General features: G+C 27.8%; 4 protein-coding genes across 4 annotated transcripts; 3 read left to right on the top strand and 1 right to left on the bottom strand.

The window, feature by feature from the left end:
* Nucleotides 1–974: 974 nt before the first annotated feature.
* On the top strand, nt 975–12,061 carry PGO_125590 (hypothetical protein, conserved; the record flags this gene model as incomplete). Its single annotated transcript, XM_028689349.1, has 7 exons — nt 975–10,467; nt 10,638–10,744; nt 10,863–10,927; nt 11,045–11,174; nt 11,326–11,425; nt 11,597–11,660; nt 11,968–12,061. 7 exons carry the CDS (start codon nt 975–977, stop codon nt 12,059–12,061), a joined length of 10,053 nt encoding a protein of 3,350 aa, XP_028545150.1.
* An 872-nt stretch (nt 12,062–12,933) lies between these two features.
* On the top strand, nt 12,934–15,296 carry PGO_125580 (hypothetical protein, conserved; the record flags this gene model as incomplete). The annotated part of the gene is made up of 8 exons (XM_028689348.1): nt 12,934–12,949; nt 13,377–13,453; nt 13,556–13,626; nt 13,949–14,043; nt 14,179–14,287; nt 14,425–14,488; nt 14,612–14,719; nt 14,880–15,296. 8 exons carry the CDS (start codon nt 12,934–12,936, stop codon nt 15,294–15,296), a joined length of 957 nt encoding a protein of 318 aa, XP_028545149.1.
* A 1,047-nt stretch (nt 15,297–16,343) lies between these two features.
* Nucleotides 16,344–17,675, top strand: PGO_125570 (hypothetical protein, conserved; the record flags this gene model as incomplete). Its single annotated transcript, XM_028689347.1, has 4 exons — nt 16,344–16,415; nt 16,636–16,983; nt 17,181–17,345; nt 17,490–17,675. The coding sequence occupies 4 exons, from the start codon at nt 16,344–16,346 to the stop codon at nt 17,673–17,675; spliced, it is 771 nt and encodes a 256-aa protein (XP_028545148.1).
* A 299-nt stretch (nt 17,676–17,974) lies between these two features.
* PGO_125560 (hypothetical protein, conserved) lies at nt 17,975–18,658 on the bottom strand (the record flags this gene model as incomplete). Its single annotated transcript, XM_028689346.1, has 1 exon — nt 17,975–18,658. One exon carries the CDS (start codon nt 18,656–18,658, stop codon nt 17,975–17,977), a length of 684 nt encoding a protein of 227 aa, XP_028545147.1.
* Nucleotides 18,659–19,167: the final 509 nt, after the last annotated feature.

Below are 19,167 nucleotides of genomic sequence, written 5' to 3'. Positions count from 1 at the left end.
ATGCATGATTAATTTTTATTAATTTTGGTTATATATTTTTTAATCATCTTTTTTTTCTTCTTTTTAACTCTTGCAATGTTTTTTCCCTCATCCTTTACACTTTTTTTTTTTTTGTATATAAAAGAGCGTTTTGTCATAAAAATATTACATTTTTTTTTTTTTTTACCAGCACCCAATTAAGAAAATTTTTGCCACACAATTATTCTTTTTTTCTAAATTAAATCTATTTTACAATTTTATTTTAACTAAATATTTTTTATTGCGAAAGTGTTTATACATATAAATAAATTGATAAGAAAACACAGACATCATAGAATAATTGGGCAAACTGAGATTTTACTCCTTGTTGGAATTTTCACCTTTCTCATATAAGTGAAATTATTTTATATTAAATCAATCCATGTACTTCATCTTAAAAAAGAAGAAAAAAAAAAAAAAAAAATTTTATGAGTATTAATTTTTACTTATTTATGTAAAATGTACATTTCAACACACTAGCTACTATCTCCTTTGTTCCTTTACTTTTTCATTTTTTTTTTTTTTTGAGCCCTTAATTTTTTTTTTAATTTTTCACACATTTATTCCCCATTCCTTGATTAGCCATTTTTTCTACTGTTTTGTAAAGAAGCAGTTACAAGCCTATATTTGAATCCCTTTCATAAAGGCACATTATTCTTGTATTTCTAGTTAAGCATACATCGAAATGGTATAACACGTATGGTGTACACAAGGAACATGGCACGCACACAAATATTAATACACTTAGTATGATAAAATCATAAAAACATAAAACATATCGAAGTGCCAACCGGTATAGACTATCTTAAGAGCAGGCTAGAAACGTGAGTAGAATAAAGAGAAGTAAAACAGATGATAAGCCTACCAAGTTGTGCATAACAATACTTCAAGTTAACGAGAAGAATATAATACCCTCTCACGAGCCACTTGAAGTATGTGGATATATTTTTATAAAGATGGACCACCTTCCCCTCCTAGAAGAACTGAAAAATGATATGCAATTGCTAATTGTGGAGACAAAGAAAAGAAATGTATGTATAAAGGAAAAGACAGAAATATGTATTATAAAAATTAAAAACTACAATAGCATAATAAAATCGAATAAAAACCAGTTATTGAGTAATTTTGAATTTCCCATGGATGAAATAATTGATATTATAAATATAGGAGTTCATGTCAATAGCCATAAAATATCAAGTATTTGCTTGTTAATCATTCAGAGAGTTGTATTTTACATATTATACCTAATAGATAATAAAGACGTAATACAGAATTTTAAATACATAAATGTAGAAAAACAAATTGAAAAAATTACGAACAAATTATTCGATTTGACGTTCGTTGAAGATAAAAAGGTTTTAATTAAAATAGTACAAATAATATTAACTGCATTTTCTCCTCAGTACATTGAATATTGTGATAAAAATATTATTAACACATTACTTAAAATTTTATATTCCGTTTATTATTCGTCACTATATGACAATAATACTATTTTATATCAAACGTGTTGTGCTGCTTACAAACAGTTGCTTAATTCTCTCATTGATGTATGTAACAAGGAGAGCATAATTAATTCAACTGTATGTTCAAGCACAAAGATTTCTAACTATAAATTAGAAAAAAATGAGAAAAATAAAACAAATCAGAATTGTCACATTGGAAATAATGATTATAACCATGCTGATGAGGACCATTCAAGCGAAGTGCAGCACCTCTATTTTGAAAATTTTGATTTGCAATATGATACTAACAGTCCGATAGATCTTATCTACATAACTGATGTAAAAGACCAGAGTTATATGCAAAATAAGAACAAACTTCTTTCCCTAATTCATTATCTTTGTTATTGTTGTTTTGTAAATATTCGATTAAAATATAGTACCGATGATGTTTATGTCTCCTATACGTGTGGAAACACAAGGGAAGAAAAACAAAAGGGGAAAAGATACCACAACAACAACCCTGATCATGTAAAAGCGCATATAAAAAGCGAAACATATAGAGAGGAAAAACGAAAAGATTATTTTAATAATTCCGTTAATGTTATTTCTGAACGAAGGAATAATTCAAATATATTCCAAAGTAGCGAACCAATCATTGAAACATCATCAACATCAACAAGAAAAAATCATGACAAAATGAATAGACACAATTCATCGAGAAGTAGTAGCAACAATATTGCCCACTTCGAACAAAATAACGATAAAACTTCTACACACACTCTAGATCCGAGTTATTCGGAAAATACACGACATATGGATAAAACCAACAGCGATGTTACTGTAGAAGAAAAAATAAATGCGTACGAAGAGCAATCCTATAAAAAAAGGAATTCTACTAAAAATGAAAATTTATACACATACACTGTAAAAAATTATAATATTAAAAAATTTTTGAAAATTTTAAAAAGTACAAATCCAAAAAATCAAACGGATAACATGAATAACTATGAGAGTAATGAAAATATTAATGCAGATTCTTGTGATAAAAAAACAGACATACTATCGAATTACAACAAGAATAATTTAATTTTGCCCCTGAATTTTTGTCTAGACCTATTGTATATTTTTTTAAATAATTATGAATTCTTTTTACAAAATTTCGAGTTTTTCAAATTATTAAAATTCGAAATTGTGTACATAATATTGATATCATTAAAATATAATTTACATACAGATGTCTTTTATCGATGTTTAAAAATTTTTAAGATAATTTGTCATAAATATTTTCAGTATTTTTTAGGTGAAATTAAATTCCTCTTCTTAATTTTAATTGAGTATTTATGCTTGACGCAACCATTTTCCAAATTGTTTATTGTTTTAAATTTTTTTTTCTACTTGTTTGATAATACCTTGACTCTTTTTCATTTGTATAAATATTTCTGCTATGGGAAGGGGTGTAAAATCAAGAGCCCCTTCTCCCCATCAGGGTTAGGTTCGCACGGGAGGATGAATTCAGTGAAGGAACCAGAACTGATGAAGAAAGATGTAGAGAAGGAACAAGAGCTGACGAAGAAGGATGCAGAGAAGGAACCTGATATGATGAAGAAATGTGTAGAGAAGGAACCCGATGTGGATAACTCCTTGGTGAACTCCCCTGTGATGGACGCATCTATGACAAAAGACACTGATGGATCAAAAAAAAAAAAGAAAAAAAAAAAAAAAACGAAGAGGCACAACATTTTAGAAGACGAAAATGGTGCTATTCTAGAACAGAATTGCCCCATCGAAAAATCGATTAGTGATAAAGAAAGTAATTTAGGAAGTAATAAGTTCGATGCTGCAAGTCAGAAGAACAAGGCTAGAGATGACATTATCAACGAAATTGATACAATAAATTATGAGGAGGCCTATGATGTAGAGAAAATATTGAACAAGGATAAAATAAACCATTGGGGAGTTGAGCCCCTACAAAAGAGAAATTGCGGGCAGAATGAAGATGGTAAGCAGAAGGAGGAGAAGAAGAAAAAGAAAAAGGGAAGGAAAAATTTAAAGGCACAGAGAGAATGTCATAGTGACGACAATAACTTAGTGTTCATTAAGATTGTTGAATACATTAGCAAAATTATACACGAATTGTTATTTTTACACTCAATAGATATAACAAAAATGTACATCCATTTGAAGGTGTTTAAATATGATAGAATATATGTTGGAGAAAAGAAAAATGATCAAATTATTGGTAAGGGTCGAAGCAAATATAGTACTACCATTGTCCTAGGTGAAAGGAAAGGTGAGCATCAAAGGGATCCCGAAGAGGAGAAGGGACATGACAAAGATAAAATAAAATATGCTGGAAAAAACCAATACGAGACAATTGAAACAAAAAAACAAAATTATATAGAACATAAACATGGGGAAAAAGTCCAAGTTAATGAAATTGAAATGACCAAAGGAAGAAAAAAGGAAGAAGAACATATAATGCAATTTCGTAACTTTTTTTGTTACCCTATAATTTTACCAAATAATTGTATAAACCCTAGAGAAAATTTTTATTTATTCAAATATTCAGCGGAAAAGAAAGTAAATAAAATAGTATTTGATGAGTTATGCTATAAAGACACTGATGAAATACGTTTGCTTGCATCGGCTGTTGACAATATTTTATCTCTTGTAAATTCTTTTTATGTAATTTTTTTAAACATATTAAAAATGTCTCTAAATCAGTATTGCTTTGCAACCATAGATTTGAATGATGAAAATGTTTTACTTTTAGAACATTCATTCCCATATCATAGAAGTAGCTTTGAAAATGGAAATGCAAGAGAAGCATTTATGGCACCATATTACAGTAACGAACAGGGATGTGATCCCCAGTCGATCCAATCTTCACGACACACCTGTAGCAATAATGGTGATCACGCCAATTTCGATTATGAACTGGAAAGAAGAATAGAATATTATAATAATAATTCATTTCATGGTAATACCAATTGTGAAAAAAAAAGTAGCAATAATGCGTATAGCACTGTGCACAACAACATACAAAGCAATGTAAACAGTTACAATACCTTATTTAATCCTGGGGAATGTGTTCACAAACATGAAAAAAGTGAAAAGAGGAGGGACCATAACCATAATGACGCGGATAAAAATAACTGTTACGATGACAGCATATCTATTTTTTGTAAAGTGTTTAATTCAACGTGTAGATATTTCATATCGTCATTATGCTTAATCTTTTCTTATACCAACACATTAGATTCGTGTTTCTTCAGTGGGTTTCAGAAACTAATTTTTATTAGTACCCATTTAAAAATAAATATTTGTACAGATGCATGTTTGCAGACCTTAACCAAATGCAGCAGTATATTTACTTTAGAAAACTCTCCTTTTTTTTTAAAAATCCTTAGAAATTTTGAAAAACAAGAAAATAAATATGAAAACAATTCTAGTTCAAAGAAGAATAAAACAGGTATAAAAACAATGCATAAGGATCCTGCTGTATATTCTACTTGTGAAAGTAAAACTTCATATTTTAAAAGGAAGGAAATTAACTCGAACGATAGCAATATTGGCTCTATGATGGACGCGCAAAATGACGCAATTAATACCATACATAATATTAGGAAATCATCCAAATTAGAAAGTAATGTAATTATACAAACCAAAAATATCGAAGATTTAAATAAATGTAATATTAAAGATAGGACAATTCCCATACAGTGGTCAAGTGAAAGTGATGATAATTTGGAAGAGACAAGTGTGAATGAAGACATAATAAATCATGAAAGAATAGTGAATATACAGAATAAGCAGAATATGGATGAACCAGATTACACCGATTCTGGAAATGCCTTAAAAACTGAAAAGATTGTACTTCATTCTGAAAATAATTTTTACACCATAGAAAATGGCATAAATATAAAAGGTAATGTCATTAATATGTATAATAGAAGTAACACCAATATTAATGGTGAATCATACAATAAAAATTATACCTACAATGACATATATGATGTTGCAAAAAATGTTTTTGCAGTCGATGAATATTCATATAAAAGTAAACAAAATAGCAAAACGAACGATACTGAAAATCAATTCATGGATGTATTGCTCTCTAAAAGAACAAGTATAGAAAGTGCTGAGTCCAATTTTGTTTGCTACAAATCAACATTAAATGAGGATTTACTAAAATATTTTGACAAAATCATCGGTATTATTTTAAAAGAATCTTATTATATAAACAACGATTTGAACAACATAAAATACATTTTGTCTATAAAAGCTGTAATTAGCATATTTTTTATATATGGGGACAACTTACATTTTGATAATTGGCTAAAGATGATAAACCTGCTCGTTGAAATTAATTATATATATAAATATATATCATCCATAGAAAATAAAACTATTGAATTTTTAAATTTTTTGCATTACATTAACAAGAATGAGGAAGATTTTATTTTTTCTCTGAGTAAAAGTTTAATAGACACAGATAAAAATACATATATACAAAATGTAAATTCGAAAAGTGTAGAATTCTGTTATTTCATATTAAGATTTATTCAGAAAAATCCAGTATTATGTGCAGAAATTACTATAATATTTTCTTCATTCCCCTATTTTTTTAAAAATACAACATTTTACAATATATCCACGTTAATTAACATTTTGAATTCTATTCATTTTATGATATTTAATCAGTTTTTTAAGCAGAAAGAACTGAGATCAAAAATACCATCTTCCATGTTATGTCATAAGAATAAAGGATCAACAGATTACTACATTTGTCCTGTCTTACACGAAGGTAAGAACAAATCTCTAAGAGGAAAAAATGGAACGAGAGATGGAAAGACATTAGATATAACTGATGGGGTCAATGAAGGGTCCTATGGTATTCTGAAAAATTCTAAGGATATACATCCTGTGCCTTTGAATATCCATATGAGTAATAACACTACGAACAACAATGATAATGGGAATAATGTAAACATTAGAACGGCTGGTTTAGGTACGGCCCCACTTGATAGTTCCATGTATATAAGCAATTCAGATGAAAGGGAAAAAAAGGAATTGTGCAACACTAGTAATATTCACCAGAACATGAAATTTAACAAATTAAATAGAAAGAAGAATGTAATCGAAAAATACGTAGAATTTTTGCAAAATAATGATAATATTTTTGAAATATTTTATTATTATCTGTCCCATTTTGATCCAATGTATACTTCATATTTCTGTTTCTACTCCAATCTTTTCTTTTTAACAAAAGAAGCAAAAATGAATTGGGTGTGTAATGAAGAAGCAGACGATAAAGATATCATGGAAAAGCAACCTAATAGAAAATCAATTAAAGAAAAATGCATAAATTACCAAAAGGAGAATTTATTAAGCTATGAGAAGAGTTGGACGGAGAAAACAAATTACAAATATTACAACAGTGTAACGAATGAATGTAACTACTTTATCGTTTTTAAGAAATTAGAAAAGTTTTGCATTTTCGAAGATTTTTATCCATTACATATGATAGAAATGTTATGTATTATTAATATTAACAAAATAACAGACATTTATAATAATTGTTGTATGAATATATTACTTCTCTCCTTGTGTAAAAATAATGATATTCAAAAAAAAAGCATAGACACATTATTCAATATTATAAAAGAGTCAGTTATATATTATAAGTACAATTTTGAAATTCAATTTTTATTATTTAAGCCCTTCTTCTTTTTTATAGTAAACCCCTATGTAAGTTATAGATCATATTTCATTACCTCCTTTTTAAATTTTATTAGAAAAAATGCTTCTTTTTTTAATAGAAACATGTGGTTATTTATTATTTTCCTTTTGTATGTATCATTTCAAAAAGAATTAAAAAGGAAAACTTTAAAAAATATTAGCGAAGAAGGAGAAAACCAGCAAATAATGGAGGAAAACATATCAAATATTAACAACATTTTTAACATATTGGAGATTATAATTGTAGATTACATTGAGGAAATACCTGTTTGTAAAATAATGGAGATCATAATTCACATGCTTATATTATTTTCATCTCTAAGTATTTTGGGCAACAACATATCTTTTAGGGCCATCAATTTTTCATGGTCCATTGTTGATTATATTGTCGGGTGCTCCCATTTGCTGAAGGAGCATACAAAAACGAAAAAAAGTGAAAGTGACCATGGCAGTATTAATGACAAGGAAAAGTTCAATAGTAACCTTAATTCTACGGGGCAAGACAAAAAATGTCAGCACAAAAACGATATGAACAAAGGAGGAAATAATAAACTTCTACTCACTTGTTTTATAGAAAATAAAAAAATGTATATATACCAAAAGGAAATTAAGATGAAGAATATAAAAATGAAAAGCTTTTTTATTTTCATTTTAAATCATCTTATGAAGCTTTGTTTCGATGAAAGAATAGAGGTCAGAAATTGTAGCATTAAAACAATTATTAGCATTCTCTCAACACATATATGTAAATTCGATTTTTTCTTTTATAAAACTTCAATATGTTTATTGCTTAAGCGGTTAAGTATCAAATATTATTGTAAGTTATTGGAATATTTCAAGATAGAATGTAAAAATGAGAACCTAGCCAAAGATGAAGAGCAAGACGAGAACAGGTCTGACAAAAGTCCCCCAATGATCATCATAAATAATCTGGGAGAACGTCAAACACGTAATGAGATGGAAGATTATACTATCAACAATCATACCAAAGTTGAAAAGACTGATCCGATGAATGATCTAAGGAATGATCCGGAGAATTATCTCAAGAATGATGATACGAATATGGATGCTCAATTCTTCAATCACACCGGAGAGAGCAAAATGCATGGAAGAGTCATTACAGGCAAAGATGAAAAGGAAAAGGGTGAAGTAAGTAGATCTCTCCTGAAAAGTGAAGAAAATGATATAACTCACGGAAGTAAACAATTGCAAATGCAAGATAAAGTAGAAAATGAAAAAATGACCTTGAGGATGCAGTTTAGGAATAGTTTTTCAAATCTGACAGAAGATTTGGAAGAACATGTCATAAAAAAGAAAATAAAAAAGAGAGAAAAAAAAAATGCAAAACATCTAAATTTATTACAGGAAATTGAAAAAATTATGATGATTCCCAACAGCAACAGTAACAATAATGGAAACGCTGCTAGTTTAGAACCAGAAAAGAATTGCGATTTGTACGATTATGTTAATGAAAATTTTAGTAAAATTATTATTCACCATTCAAGGGATAGCAAACTAAAACAATGGATTGAAACTTTTATTTTAATAATAGAAGGATGCAATAGAATACTATTAGAACAGAAAAATTACAGAAAAGTTTATGCTTTTTATGATATGTTTGTCAATATATTAAAGACCATATTATTTATGGGGTATAAAAATAAGAACATGTTTGAGTTACATATATCCATATTACAAATTTTGAATAATATTTTTATGTCACAGTTTACCTATTATGATGTTTGTTATTTCACGATGAAAAATTCGCTCATTAACAGAAATAGATGCACTGATATAAACTTATTCGATATGTGTCTTTTTTATATTTACAATTATGCATATTCTACTGATGATCCGAAAATTAAAGATTCCATATTGAAACTCACCTTGGAAAATTTGAAAAATATTCATTGTTACAAATGGACATATGTACATACCTTGATGTATTTTCATTTGTTTCATTTGCTATTTACTACTATTGTGGAATCTCTTCCATGCCCAGGGGAAAAAAAAACATACTTTTTTTTGAACCACGATTCTATTTTGAACAAACTCTTTTTCGATTATTTTATTAGAACCCAAGACGAGGTAATCACCAACCATTTGGATGTGTCCAAATGTAAGAATTCAAGTGTGCAGGATGGATCAAGTGTAGCATCTGGTATAAAAAATGAGCTTCAAGAGGAAACAAAAAAAGAGCTTCAAGAGGAAACAAAAAATGAGCTTCAAGAGGAAACAAAAAAAGAGCTTCAAGAGGAAACAAAAAATGAGTTTCAAAAGGAAACCAAAAATGTCCAAGATCTAAACACCGAAAAAGATTTATCCTTTATAAACAGACATTTCACTTTTGAATATCAAAGAAATCAAGTGTCAGATGATCCACTAAATATTTACAATATACTAGAAAATAATAAAAATGTGTATATTTCAGAAAGACATGGAGTGTCTTTAAATTTGAAGAATAAGAATATATATGAAATTTATTTAAATGGGAACAATAATAGTGAAATTTTTACAATTATGATGGATATATTTCAAACATTAGAATGTGACAAAATAAATATTCTAATAAATGACGAACTTTTGAAATGTGTGAAATATTTACAACTTAATCTGTCTGGGAGTGAAATGAATAAATCCATTTTTACCAAATTAGTACATTTCCTTTTTAATGATCAAATACTATTTAATGAAAATTCAGATGAAATAATAGAAAAGATAGAATTAAATGATACATATAATAAACTCGAAATGGAGATAAACATAAAAGAATTAAATGAAGAAAACAAAGAATGTAGTAGATTATTTACACTAAATTATAAAAAAATATACCCATTAAATAATTATATAGAGTATTTTCAAACATTTTCAATAGGATTATTTAATTATTTTATCCCCTTTTTGATATATTATATTCACAATAAATTCAATTTATATCCTAATTATAATACCAATGTAGTTTTTTCTATAATCCTTTGTAATTTCATTAGAAATGAATATTACAGTATATTCTCTCAGAATGAAAATTATTCCCTTCTCCTTTCTTTTGTTAATATGTTTCCGTATATTATAGCATCCCATGTTAAATGCTTTTTACATAATATAAATAATAATTCGTGTTTTGTATTTTACGAAAGTATTATTATATTATTAAAAATTACCTATAATATGCTTCAAAAATCTGGCAATATGTCAAAGGAAAATTTATTAAAGTATTGGTATGCAATTATTTTCTCCGTCGAAAAAATACTCTTCGTTAATTGTAAGTTGTACAAAGAGAAAAAGAAAAAAAGAATCCCCACGTGTTTTTCTGCGTGTAGTTATTTGATTCCCATATTTCGCCCTCTACATTAGTACATATACTGTAATATGTTATGTATTTTTTTTCGTATTTTCCATTCTTTTTGTTACACTTTTCTTTTTCTTTTGCAGGTAACAATGACAAAATTGATATGTTGGACATAATGCTCATAAAGTTCATACGAAACCATTACTTAATAGAAAATTCCAAGGCTCCTCTATTTATAAAAATCTACTTGGTAACTTGAAAAAATAAAACAAAGAAATCTCAAAGCACTGAAAATCGCTTCCTTAATGCATAACATATATTTTAAACATTCTTCCTGTTTTCACAAAAAATGATTTTTCTCTGTACAGACGAAGATTATAAGTGAACTTAATGACAAAAAAAGAAGAGCTTTTTCTAGCTGGACTCTACAAATGTGAGTGTTTCCTCATTTATTGCAATTTGTACAGCACGTATGTTCTGTGCCCAAGATTTGCAACGCCCTAAATGCTATGTTTTTTTTTTTTTTTTCTTTTTTTTTCCCCATATGCAGATTATTTGAGGAATATGAAAAGATGACCAAGGAAAATTACAACGATAATTATTACACAACTTTTATAACATTAATCATGTTAAAGAAATGTGTTTTGACCTTGAGGAATTTTTCTAGTGAAAATAATGAAGTAATTCCTTATGTCTTTTTCTTCCATTTAATTAATGCAATATTTTTCTTCTGTTTTACATAAACGTATTTAAAATTATAATGTGAATTAAAATCACAGTTACGAAATAATACAAGCACATGTCTTCTTTTTTTTCTCCCCCCTTAATAAGAATGCAGACGAAGTTTTATTTATTTTAGATGAAATGAAAAAATTGAAGTGCAACTACTCCTACATATGCACGAACAGCAGTTCAACGTTAAAATGCCTAGGTAGTGGAAGAGGAAAATTGGTGCAACCATATGTATATGCACATGAGTGGAGAATTACCATATTTTTTTTTCCCCAGTGTGACTTTTTTCTTTTGTTATATTTGGGAAATTCTACTTTTTTAAATATTCCCATTTAAAATTTTTCCCATTTATCGAAATTCCCCTATTCAGAGGATAAAGCACATCTGTTTATTTGTTACCCCTATTTGCTGAATTGCCTAAACACGGAAAATACGTAAATCAAAAAAAAAAAAAAAAAAAAAAAAAAAAAAAAAAAAAAAGAAAGAGAGAGAGAGAGTGAAAGGGAGTGGGAGAGATAGAGAGAAAAAAAAATAAAAAAAAAAGGGTATATAAATATATATTTACATCATTTGTTTGCATTATATTTCACAATTTCTATGCGCATGCAGTGTATACCTTATATTTTTTTTTAATAAAAAAACCAAGGGAAGTGGGGAGGCGGGTCTACTTAAAACAGTTTCTTCTTTTCCATGCATCGTTTTACTACTTTTGCCTTTTTTTTATGGTGCTGTTTTTTACAGGAAAGTTTTCACCTCAGTTAAAGAATCGTTAAAACTTATATCATATCCATTATGTTTTAACAGTTTTAGTAATAAGGAGGAAAATATTGAATAATATGTGTATTATACATATTTACACACATAACACATTTTGTAAGCTCCCTGGGATGAACGTTTTGTTTATGAAACCATCATGCTGCTCTAGATAGTAAATCTCCTTTCGGTTTCATCCATTTTAACACTGCAAAGAAATAAAATAAAATAAATATTTATAAATACAAATATATATATGAAAATTTATAAAAAAAAAAAGATGAGAAAGATATTAGCTAACTTTGCGCACCTTTTAGCTTCACCTAATTTTGTGCTTCCCTATGAATTGGAGATATATATGTTCTTACATCAATCTTATATTATGCATATATATTCAAGTATGCTCATTTCATTTTATTTAATGTTTAACCGTTCCATATATACTTTTATCCTTGTATTTTTACAAAATTATTTTTCCCTCTTTTTTCCATTACTCTTTGTTATTTTTTTTTTTTTTTTCCATGTTTTTTTCATCACATTTTTTCCCCACGATCATTTGTTTCCGCTCATTTATTCATTGTACCTTATCATATTTTTAAAAAAGCTGTAACAAATTAATAGATTAAAAATGCATAAATATAAATGAGTATACATATACATATGCATATATATATGTATTTATACTCAATATATATACACTGTATATTTCGTTTGTTTTGTTTCACCTGTACCGGTTTTAAAACTAATAAATTGCAATAATTTGAAAGAACATTATGATTACTTTAACCACGGAAAGGTTAAACTGATGATTGGGAAAGTATAAAAGTAAACTAATAACAAAATAAAGAAAGAAAAGGAAGAAAAAACTGCACACAAAATACAAAAGGAAACATACCGTATCTTCATTCTCCCCACCTATGGAATGGGTATTTTCTAATAGTAACATTTTCGATCATGGAGGAAATGAGATGTAAGCGCAAAAAAAAAAAAAAAAAAAAAAAAGAAAAAAAAAATATACATACATATATATAAAATAATGAATATATTTTACACAAAATCTGAATGCAAATATGTTGACAATTCATGTTATATTTAGAGGTGTGTTTTTTATAGGATGCATTTGATGACGGCTGTTATCCACACATAGTAATTTGACTCATGAAAGATCTTTTTAATGAGTCATTCAAGAATTAGTATGCATCCATGTCGTAGTGCATATAATGTCACTATTTATATGTTCGCTGTTATGTATATATCAACCGGCCCAATTTATAAATAGAATCCGTAATTTATGCACATTTCCGTTTTACATTTTTTATGAATTTGCAAATGTGAACGTATGCCACCGTACATGTATGTCTACATATATATTCCCTCCTTTTCCATATGCATCGCAGCATTGCTAGATTCCCTAATGGGAAAGGACAGAAATGAAACGGATTCCAGGAAAAAACACACATTCAAAGATGACAATGTACATAAAAATAAGCATTAAAAAATGATAAGTCCAAATTCACTTTTTTTCATACACATCATGAAATTTTTTAAACATAAACATTACATACTTTTTTTAAAGGTATGCAAGTATTACTTGATTGATTTTTGTCCACATGACCTTTTCCCAAATACAAAAAGTGACATAGGGAGGTAATTATATGAAATGAGAAAGTTTGACAATTAAATGAGTGCCTATTCGTCTGTTCTTGCACAAGCTTCTAAGCACATGTGTACACGTATATATATGTACATTCCTATGTTGTAAGAAGAATTTGAAAATATAGAAAAAATCTTTTGGACAAGGAAATCTAGCATTTAATAAAAAAAAAGTTATCATTTTCTGCAAGATAAACAATTTTCAAATTCGTAAAAAAAAAAAAAAACCTGGGCTCAAAAACATACAAATATACTTCATATTGAATTCTTTCACGTATTTTTAACACATCTTTTCCACGCAATCCCCATTTTGTAGATGTGAAAACTTACATTCAGAAGTGCTGAAAGAGAAATTTGCAAAGGATGAAAATTATAAATATTATTTAGCAAAATATCAACAAAAATTTATGAGTAATATCGTTTTTTTTTTTTTTTTTTTTTTTTTTTCAAAACTTTTTCACTCCTATACATTACTCCTAAAAGAGTATCACTTTACATTTATTTTTTTCGTTTTTTCTCTTTTTTTTCTAACACTTTTCCCATTAGAAACGTTAGAAAAAATTATTGAAGTGGCTAACATGAAAATTAAAAGAAGCAAAGAAAAATTAAAACACATGTCTGAGAACAGCAAAAACAATGTTGATAACAAAGAAAAGTAAGGAGCTGCAGTGATATATTATGTGCGAAAGTTTCTTACGTGCACAGAGAGTTATAATGTATATGTAACATATATGCATTTTATATGTTCACAGATATTGTCATTGTTGCATCCATCTATTGCGCCGTTTGTAGAATAGAAAGTATCAATAGTCACATATCGGACTTAATAAAGCAGGAAGAAGATTCTAAAAAAAAGGTAATTCACATGAAGAGTTTATTATCATTCATTATAATAATTATTTTATGCAGAATTATATAATTTTTTAAACTCTACTATTATACACATTTGATGTATTTTTTCATCATACCATTCCTTCAGGGAGATTTAGTTAAGGCTACCAGTTTTAACAGCCAAATTGTTACCTTGCAAGCAGAAATCAAGAGATTAAATGAAGAGTCTGATAAGCCAGCTGAACCCAATTTGATGGTATATTACATGTACAGAAAAAAAAAAAAAAAAAAAAATTTCCTTCTTATTAGACATTCACGTATGCATTTTTTTATGTATATTCTCACGTCTTACACTTTGTTTTATATATACACATCATTTGTTCATTTTTTGAATTTATGTTTCGAAACCGTTGTAGGTTTGTGAAATATGCGGTGCAATGAAATCTGCAGGGGATATGATTCAACGTTTTGAGAATCATGTTAATGGAAAACAGCATTTAGGATTTGAAAAAATAAGAAATGCTTTAAGCAAATTAAAAGAAAATGTGAAAGAAAGAGAACAAATTATTGAAGAATATAGAAAAGAAAAATACGCACATGATGATAAATCCTCCAAAAGGGAAAAAAATTATCGTGATCGTGAGCATAGAAGAAGATCTAATGATAACAGAAGGAGCTCAAAACATCACAGATCTCGTGATAGGAGCAGTAGAACACACCACTCCATCAGGAGCAAACGATCAAGAAAACATTCGTCGTTTCATAGAAGTAGATCCAGTAGCACAAATCGCTCACGAGAAAGACACAATGAGCATTCAAGTAGGCGTAAATAAAAGAACACGTAAATTATAATTAATTTATTTTGTTTTAGAAGATGTAACCCTTTGTGTGTATCTGCCAACTTGTGTGGCAGGTTGAACACGGGAGTTACAAATGTATATATAATTTACACATATATATATAACTATTTATCCGCTTGCATATATACAATATAAACATGCGATGAATGGAAATGTCATAATTATATATGTGTATGAAAATAATTTGAAATGACTAAATTAAAAATATCTCACGTTTATGCGTATTTATCACTAATAATGCAAAAAAACACAAGTTTAACGTTTATTATTTTGCTATTTTTTCTAGTGTCAATAGTTATCTTACTTTTTTATAATTTACTGTTTTAAAATATTTTCCTTTTTTGTTACATTCATTTAACATTCTATAACGGGACATAAAGCATCCCGCGCATTTTGATTTTTCATTTTAATTTCCCTTCTCCTGTTCAATTAATTTTCATCGTATGTGACACATTTAAAAGTACATTTACTTTCCAGTAAATAATTGCACATTTATTAAGTTATTATTATTGTGTATATGACATGTATATTTATTTTTTTACATACATATTTATACATTCATATTTGTACATTCATATTTATACATTCACATTTATACATTCATATTTATATATGCACATTTATATATTCATATTTATATATGCATATGTCATTAATTAACTCTATTTTTATTTTTTTATTTGTACTCCATAAAAAACACAAACCGATGTTATTTCACAAAGCTTCATGTCTTGTAGATATGAAGTATGAAGAAAAAATAAGTTTAAATTTTTTTTTTTTTTTTTTTTTTTCTTAATTTACTATCACCGGGTAGAAGACATCGAGATGTACATCGGATTTAGCATTTTTTTGAAAGTGTTTGGAATGCTGAACTTTTAAAATGTGTTTGCAAGCATATATATGTACATGTGTGTATACACGCATATATACATATATATATATACTTGTAATCGCTAATGTGTAGATACATACTTACTCTTGTGTGTATACAGATTTTAACGTGAAAAATGAAAAAAAAAAATGGAACGTTGTAATGCGAAAAGTTTATCCTCTGAAAAGTATGAAGATGTCACTGAAACGTCAAAAAAGAAAGTAATTCCTATGAATCCTTTTATGAAATGTAGATTATAATTTCTACCCCCATTTGACGAACAAAACAACAAACACTGTTTTTAACGAAGCTCTTTGGCCTTGACAAATACTTAGAATGAGTTGTTCATGCAAAATATGTATATGAAGCATGATAAATAATACATGAACATGTGCTTATATTTGAAACTGTTTACCTCACCATTCCTCTTTATTCCAAAAGGATTTAGGGAAGAATGTTTTTGAAACCTTGCAGGATTTATTTTTAGAAGAAAAGGAAAACAACAAAAGGAAGTATGAAGATCTGTCTGAGCATATAGATAAAATGAAGTCATATTTTGATGAAAAAATAAACTCCCTTAAGGATAATACACATGAAAATTTAGAAGAGTTAAAATATTATTTAGATCAGTTAAATAAAAACAATAAAGTCAATGTATTAGAAAACAATACATTTATGGATGATTTTGAAATTGTAAAAAATGATATAGTAAAATTGAAGAAGCAAAAGGAGGAAAGTACAAATCTCATAAAAACAAGCATGAGGACGTATTTTGATAAAATAAAAGCGGTAAAACTTATAATATTATGCATTTTTATTTGTATTTTCGCTTACTATATAATATCTAAGCTTGTGTGTACTCACGTATGCATGGTCCACAAATTAAACCATTATTTGTATATCACGCCAACCATGTGTGTACTACTTAAATATACCTTTTTTATTCTCTTCTTTAAAATTCTACTGTATCCTATATTGTATCATAGATGCTAAGTGTTATGAATACAAACATTGAAAATGTAAAAGAAGAGTTAGCGAATTATAAGGAAAGCAATCAAATAAATAGTAAAAAACAAAACATTGAAATTCTGCAATTGATAAATGAAGAAAATGAAACCTTGAACAAAAAGTTGGAGGCATCTCTCAACAATGTAATGTTCCTTTTTTTTTTTTTTTTTCTGTTGTTCTTGCTTCACCAACAAGTGTGCATTCATGGTTACATATACATATTCACATATTGTAAAAGTACACATTTGTTCTATAATTATTTCATTTGATTTTCTCCTTTTTCTAAGCTAAATAATGACATGCGCGACGTCAAAGAAAACATCTATAACTTTAAGGAGTACATAGAAGGTCAGATAAGGGACATAAAGAACGAGGCATATATAAATAAAAAAGAAATTGATGAGAAAATTAATGAAATATCTATCAATCAGAAGAAACTTCTAAACGATTTTTATCCTTCTGAAATAAGATAGCGAAACGTGAAAATGAAATAATCTATCGAAGTGATCTTATGTTGGGGATATTCGTGTCAACACTTCAAATGTAAGCAACTCACTCTGGTTGTACGAGTGTTTTTAACCTTGTCTATTGTTCATAAAGGGTATTTAAAAAAAAAAAAAAAACTTAGCAAGGAAACTAGTGGTGCTGGTGTTCACAATCTGTAAGTCGTTCATACAAGGGGAAATATATCTGAACAAGCAAATATACATATATGTTCATAAACATACATATTCATATACATGTGTATAGGTGACCTTCCGTAGGTAGACAATCATAACACATTAATTTTTTTGGCGTGGTCGTAAAACATCTGCTCCAGCTTGTCAACTGAAAAAGAATAATTCACTTTATCAAATACATTTTTTCTTAATTTTAAAATATGCAACTTATTCGTTAACTGTTTCCTTTTATTTGTAAGTAATTTAAACTTTTTTACATAATAATAAAGTATTGTTAAATCTGTTGGGTTATATAAATTGCTGTATTTTTTTATAAATTCATTTTTTTTAAATGGCACATTTTTGTTCATGAAATTGTAATAAATATGTATGGCGTTTTTAGCATTCTGATTATATTTGTTGTTAATATCTTCTAACGATTTCAATGTATTTTTTATTTCCAAATCAACACAGGTAACTTCATCTTTTATGTTTCTTTCAGACTCGTCCTTTTTATTTTCATATATATATGAATCTTCCTCTACAATGTTTTTTTCTTCAATTTCAAGTTTTAAATTATTTTCAATTCCGTAGTTAACAACATCATGTGCATACTTTAAAAAATTATATTTCTTATGATAAACCTTTTCTTCTCTCAACCTTGTTTTTCTCCAGCAATTCTTTTCATATGTCTGGCATAAAAACGTGGTTTTGTGTATATTCAGCCTTTTCCCCGTTCTATATAATTCTTTAAAAGTTTGCAAAACGTTCTTGTTAACTCTTCTTACAAGCGTCATGATAACCAAGTATGTTAGGTTTTAATATGTGTGCACATGTGGAATGGGACAATTTCACTAGTAAAGAAAAAAGCTACAAAGATTGGCGAAATGTCTATATCTAATTTCAGACTTCGTGTTTCAAGAGTGTTTCTCGAAAAGAATTAGCTTTGAAAAACAGTGGAAAAGGAGTTCAGCAGGGGCACAGCAAAAAGGTAAACATATACATATATATATATATATATTGTAATCCCATGTATGCTTGCCAAAATTTGAGCGTACTGATGTGGGCCTTAGTCTTAAATTATCAATCTCGAAATAGGGGAAAAAAAAAAAGGCCTATATAAATCTTATTAGGTGTCAAAATGAAGATCTGCATAATTTTATATACTGCTTAAGGATGAATCTTTTTTTTTTTTTTCTTTCAATATACCTTTTGGTGCAATATGTGGGAGGAGAGTAGTCCACTAAAAAAGCTAGTGACAAACAACCCTTTTTTTCATATCCATTTTTTTTTTTTTTTTTTTTTT

The sequence above is a fragment of the Plasmodium gonderi genome (genome assembly GCF_002157705.1).
Source record: "Plasmodium gonderi DNA, contig: Chr12, whole genome shotgun sequence".
NCBI lineage: Eukaryota > Apicomplexa > Aconoidasida > Haemosporida > Plasmodiidae > Plasmodium > Plasmodium gonderi.
Note: the sequence above shows the minus strand (reverse complement) of the source record. Positions and strands in the feature narration are given on the sequence as shown.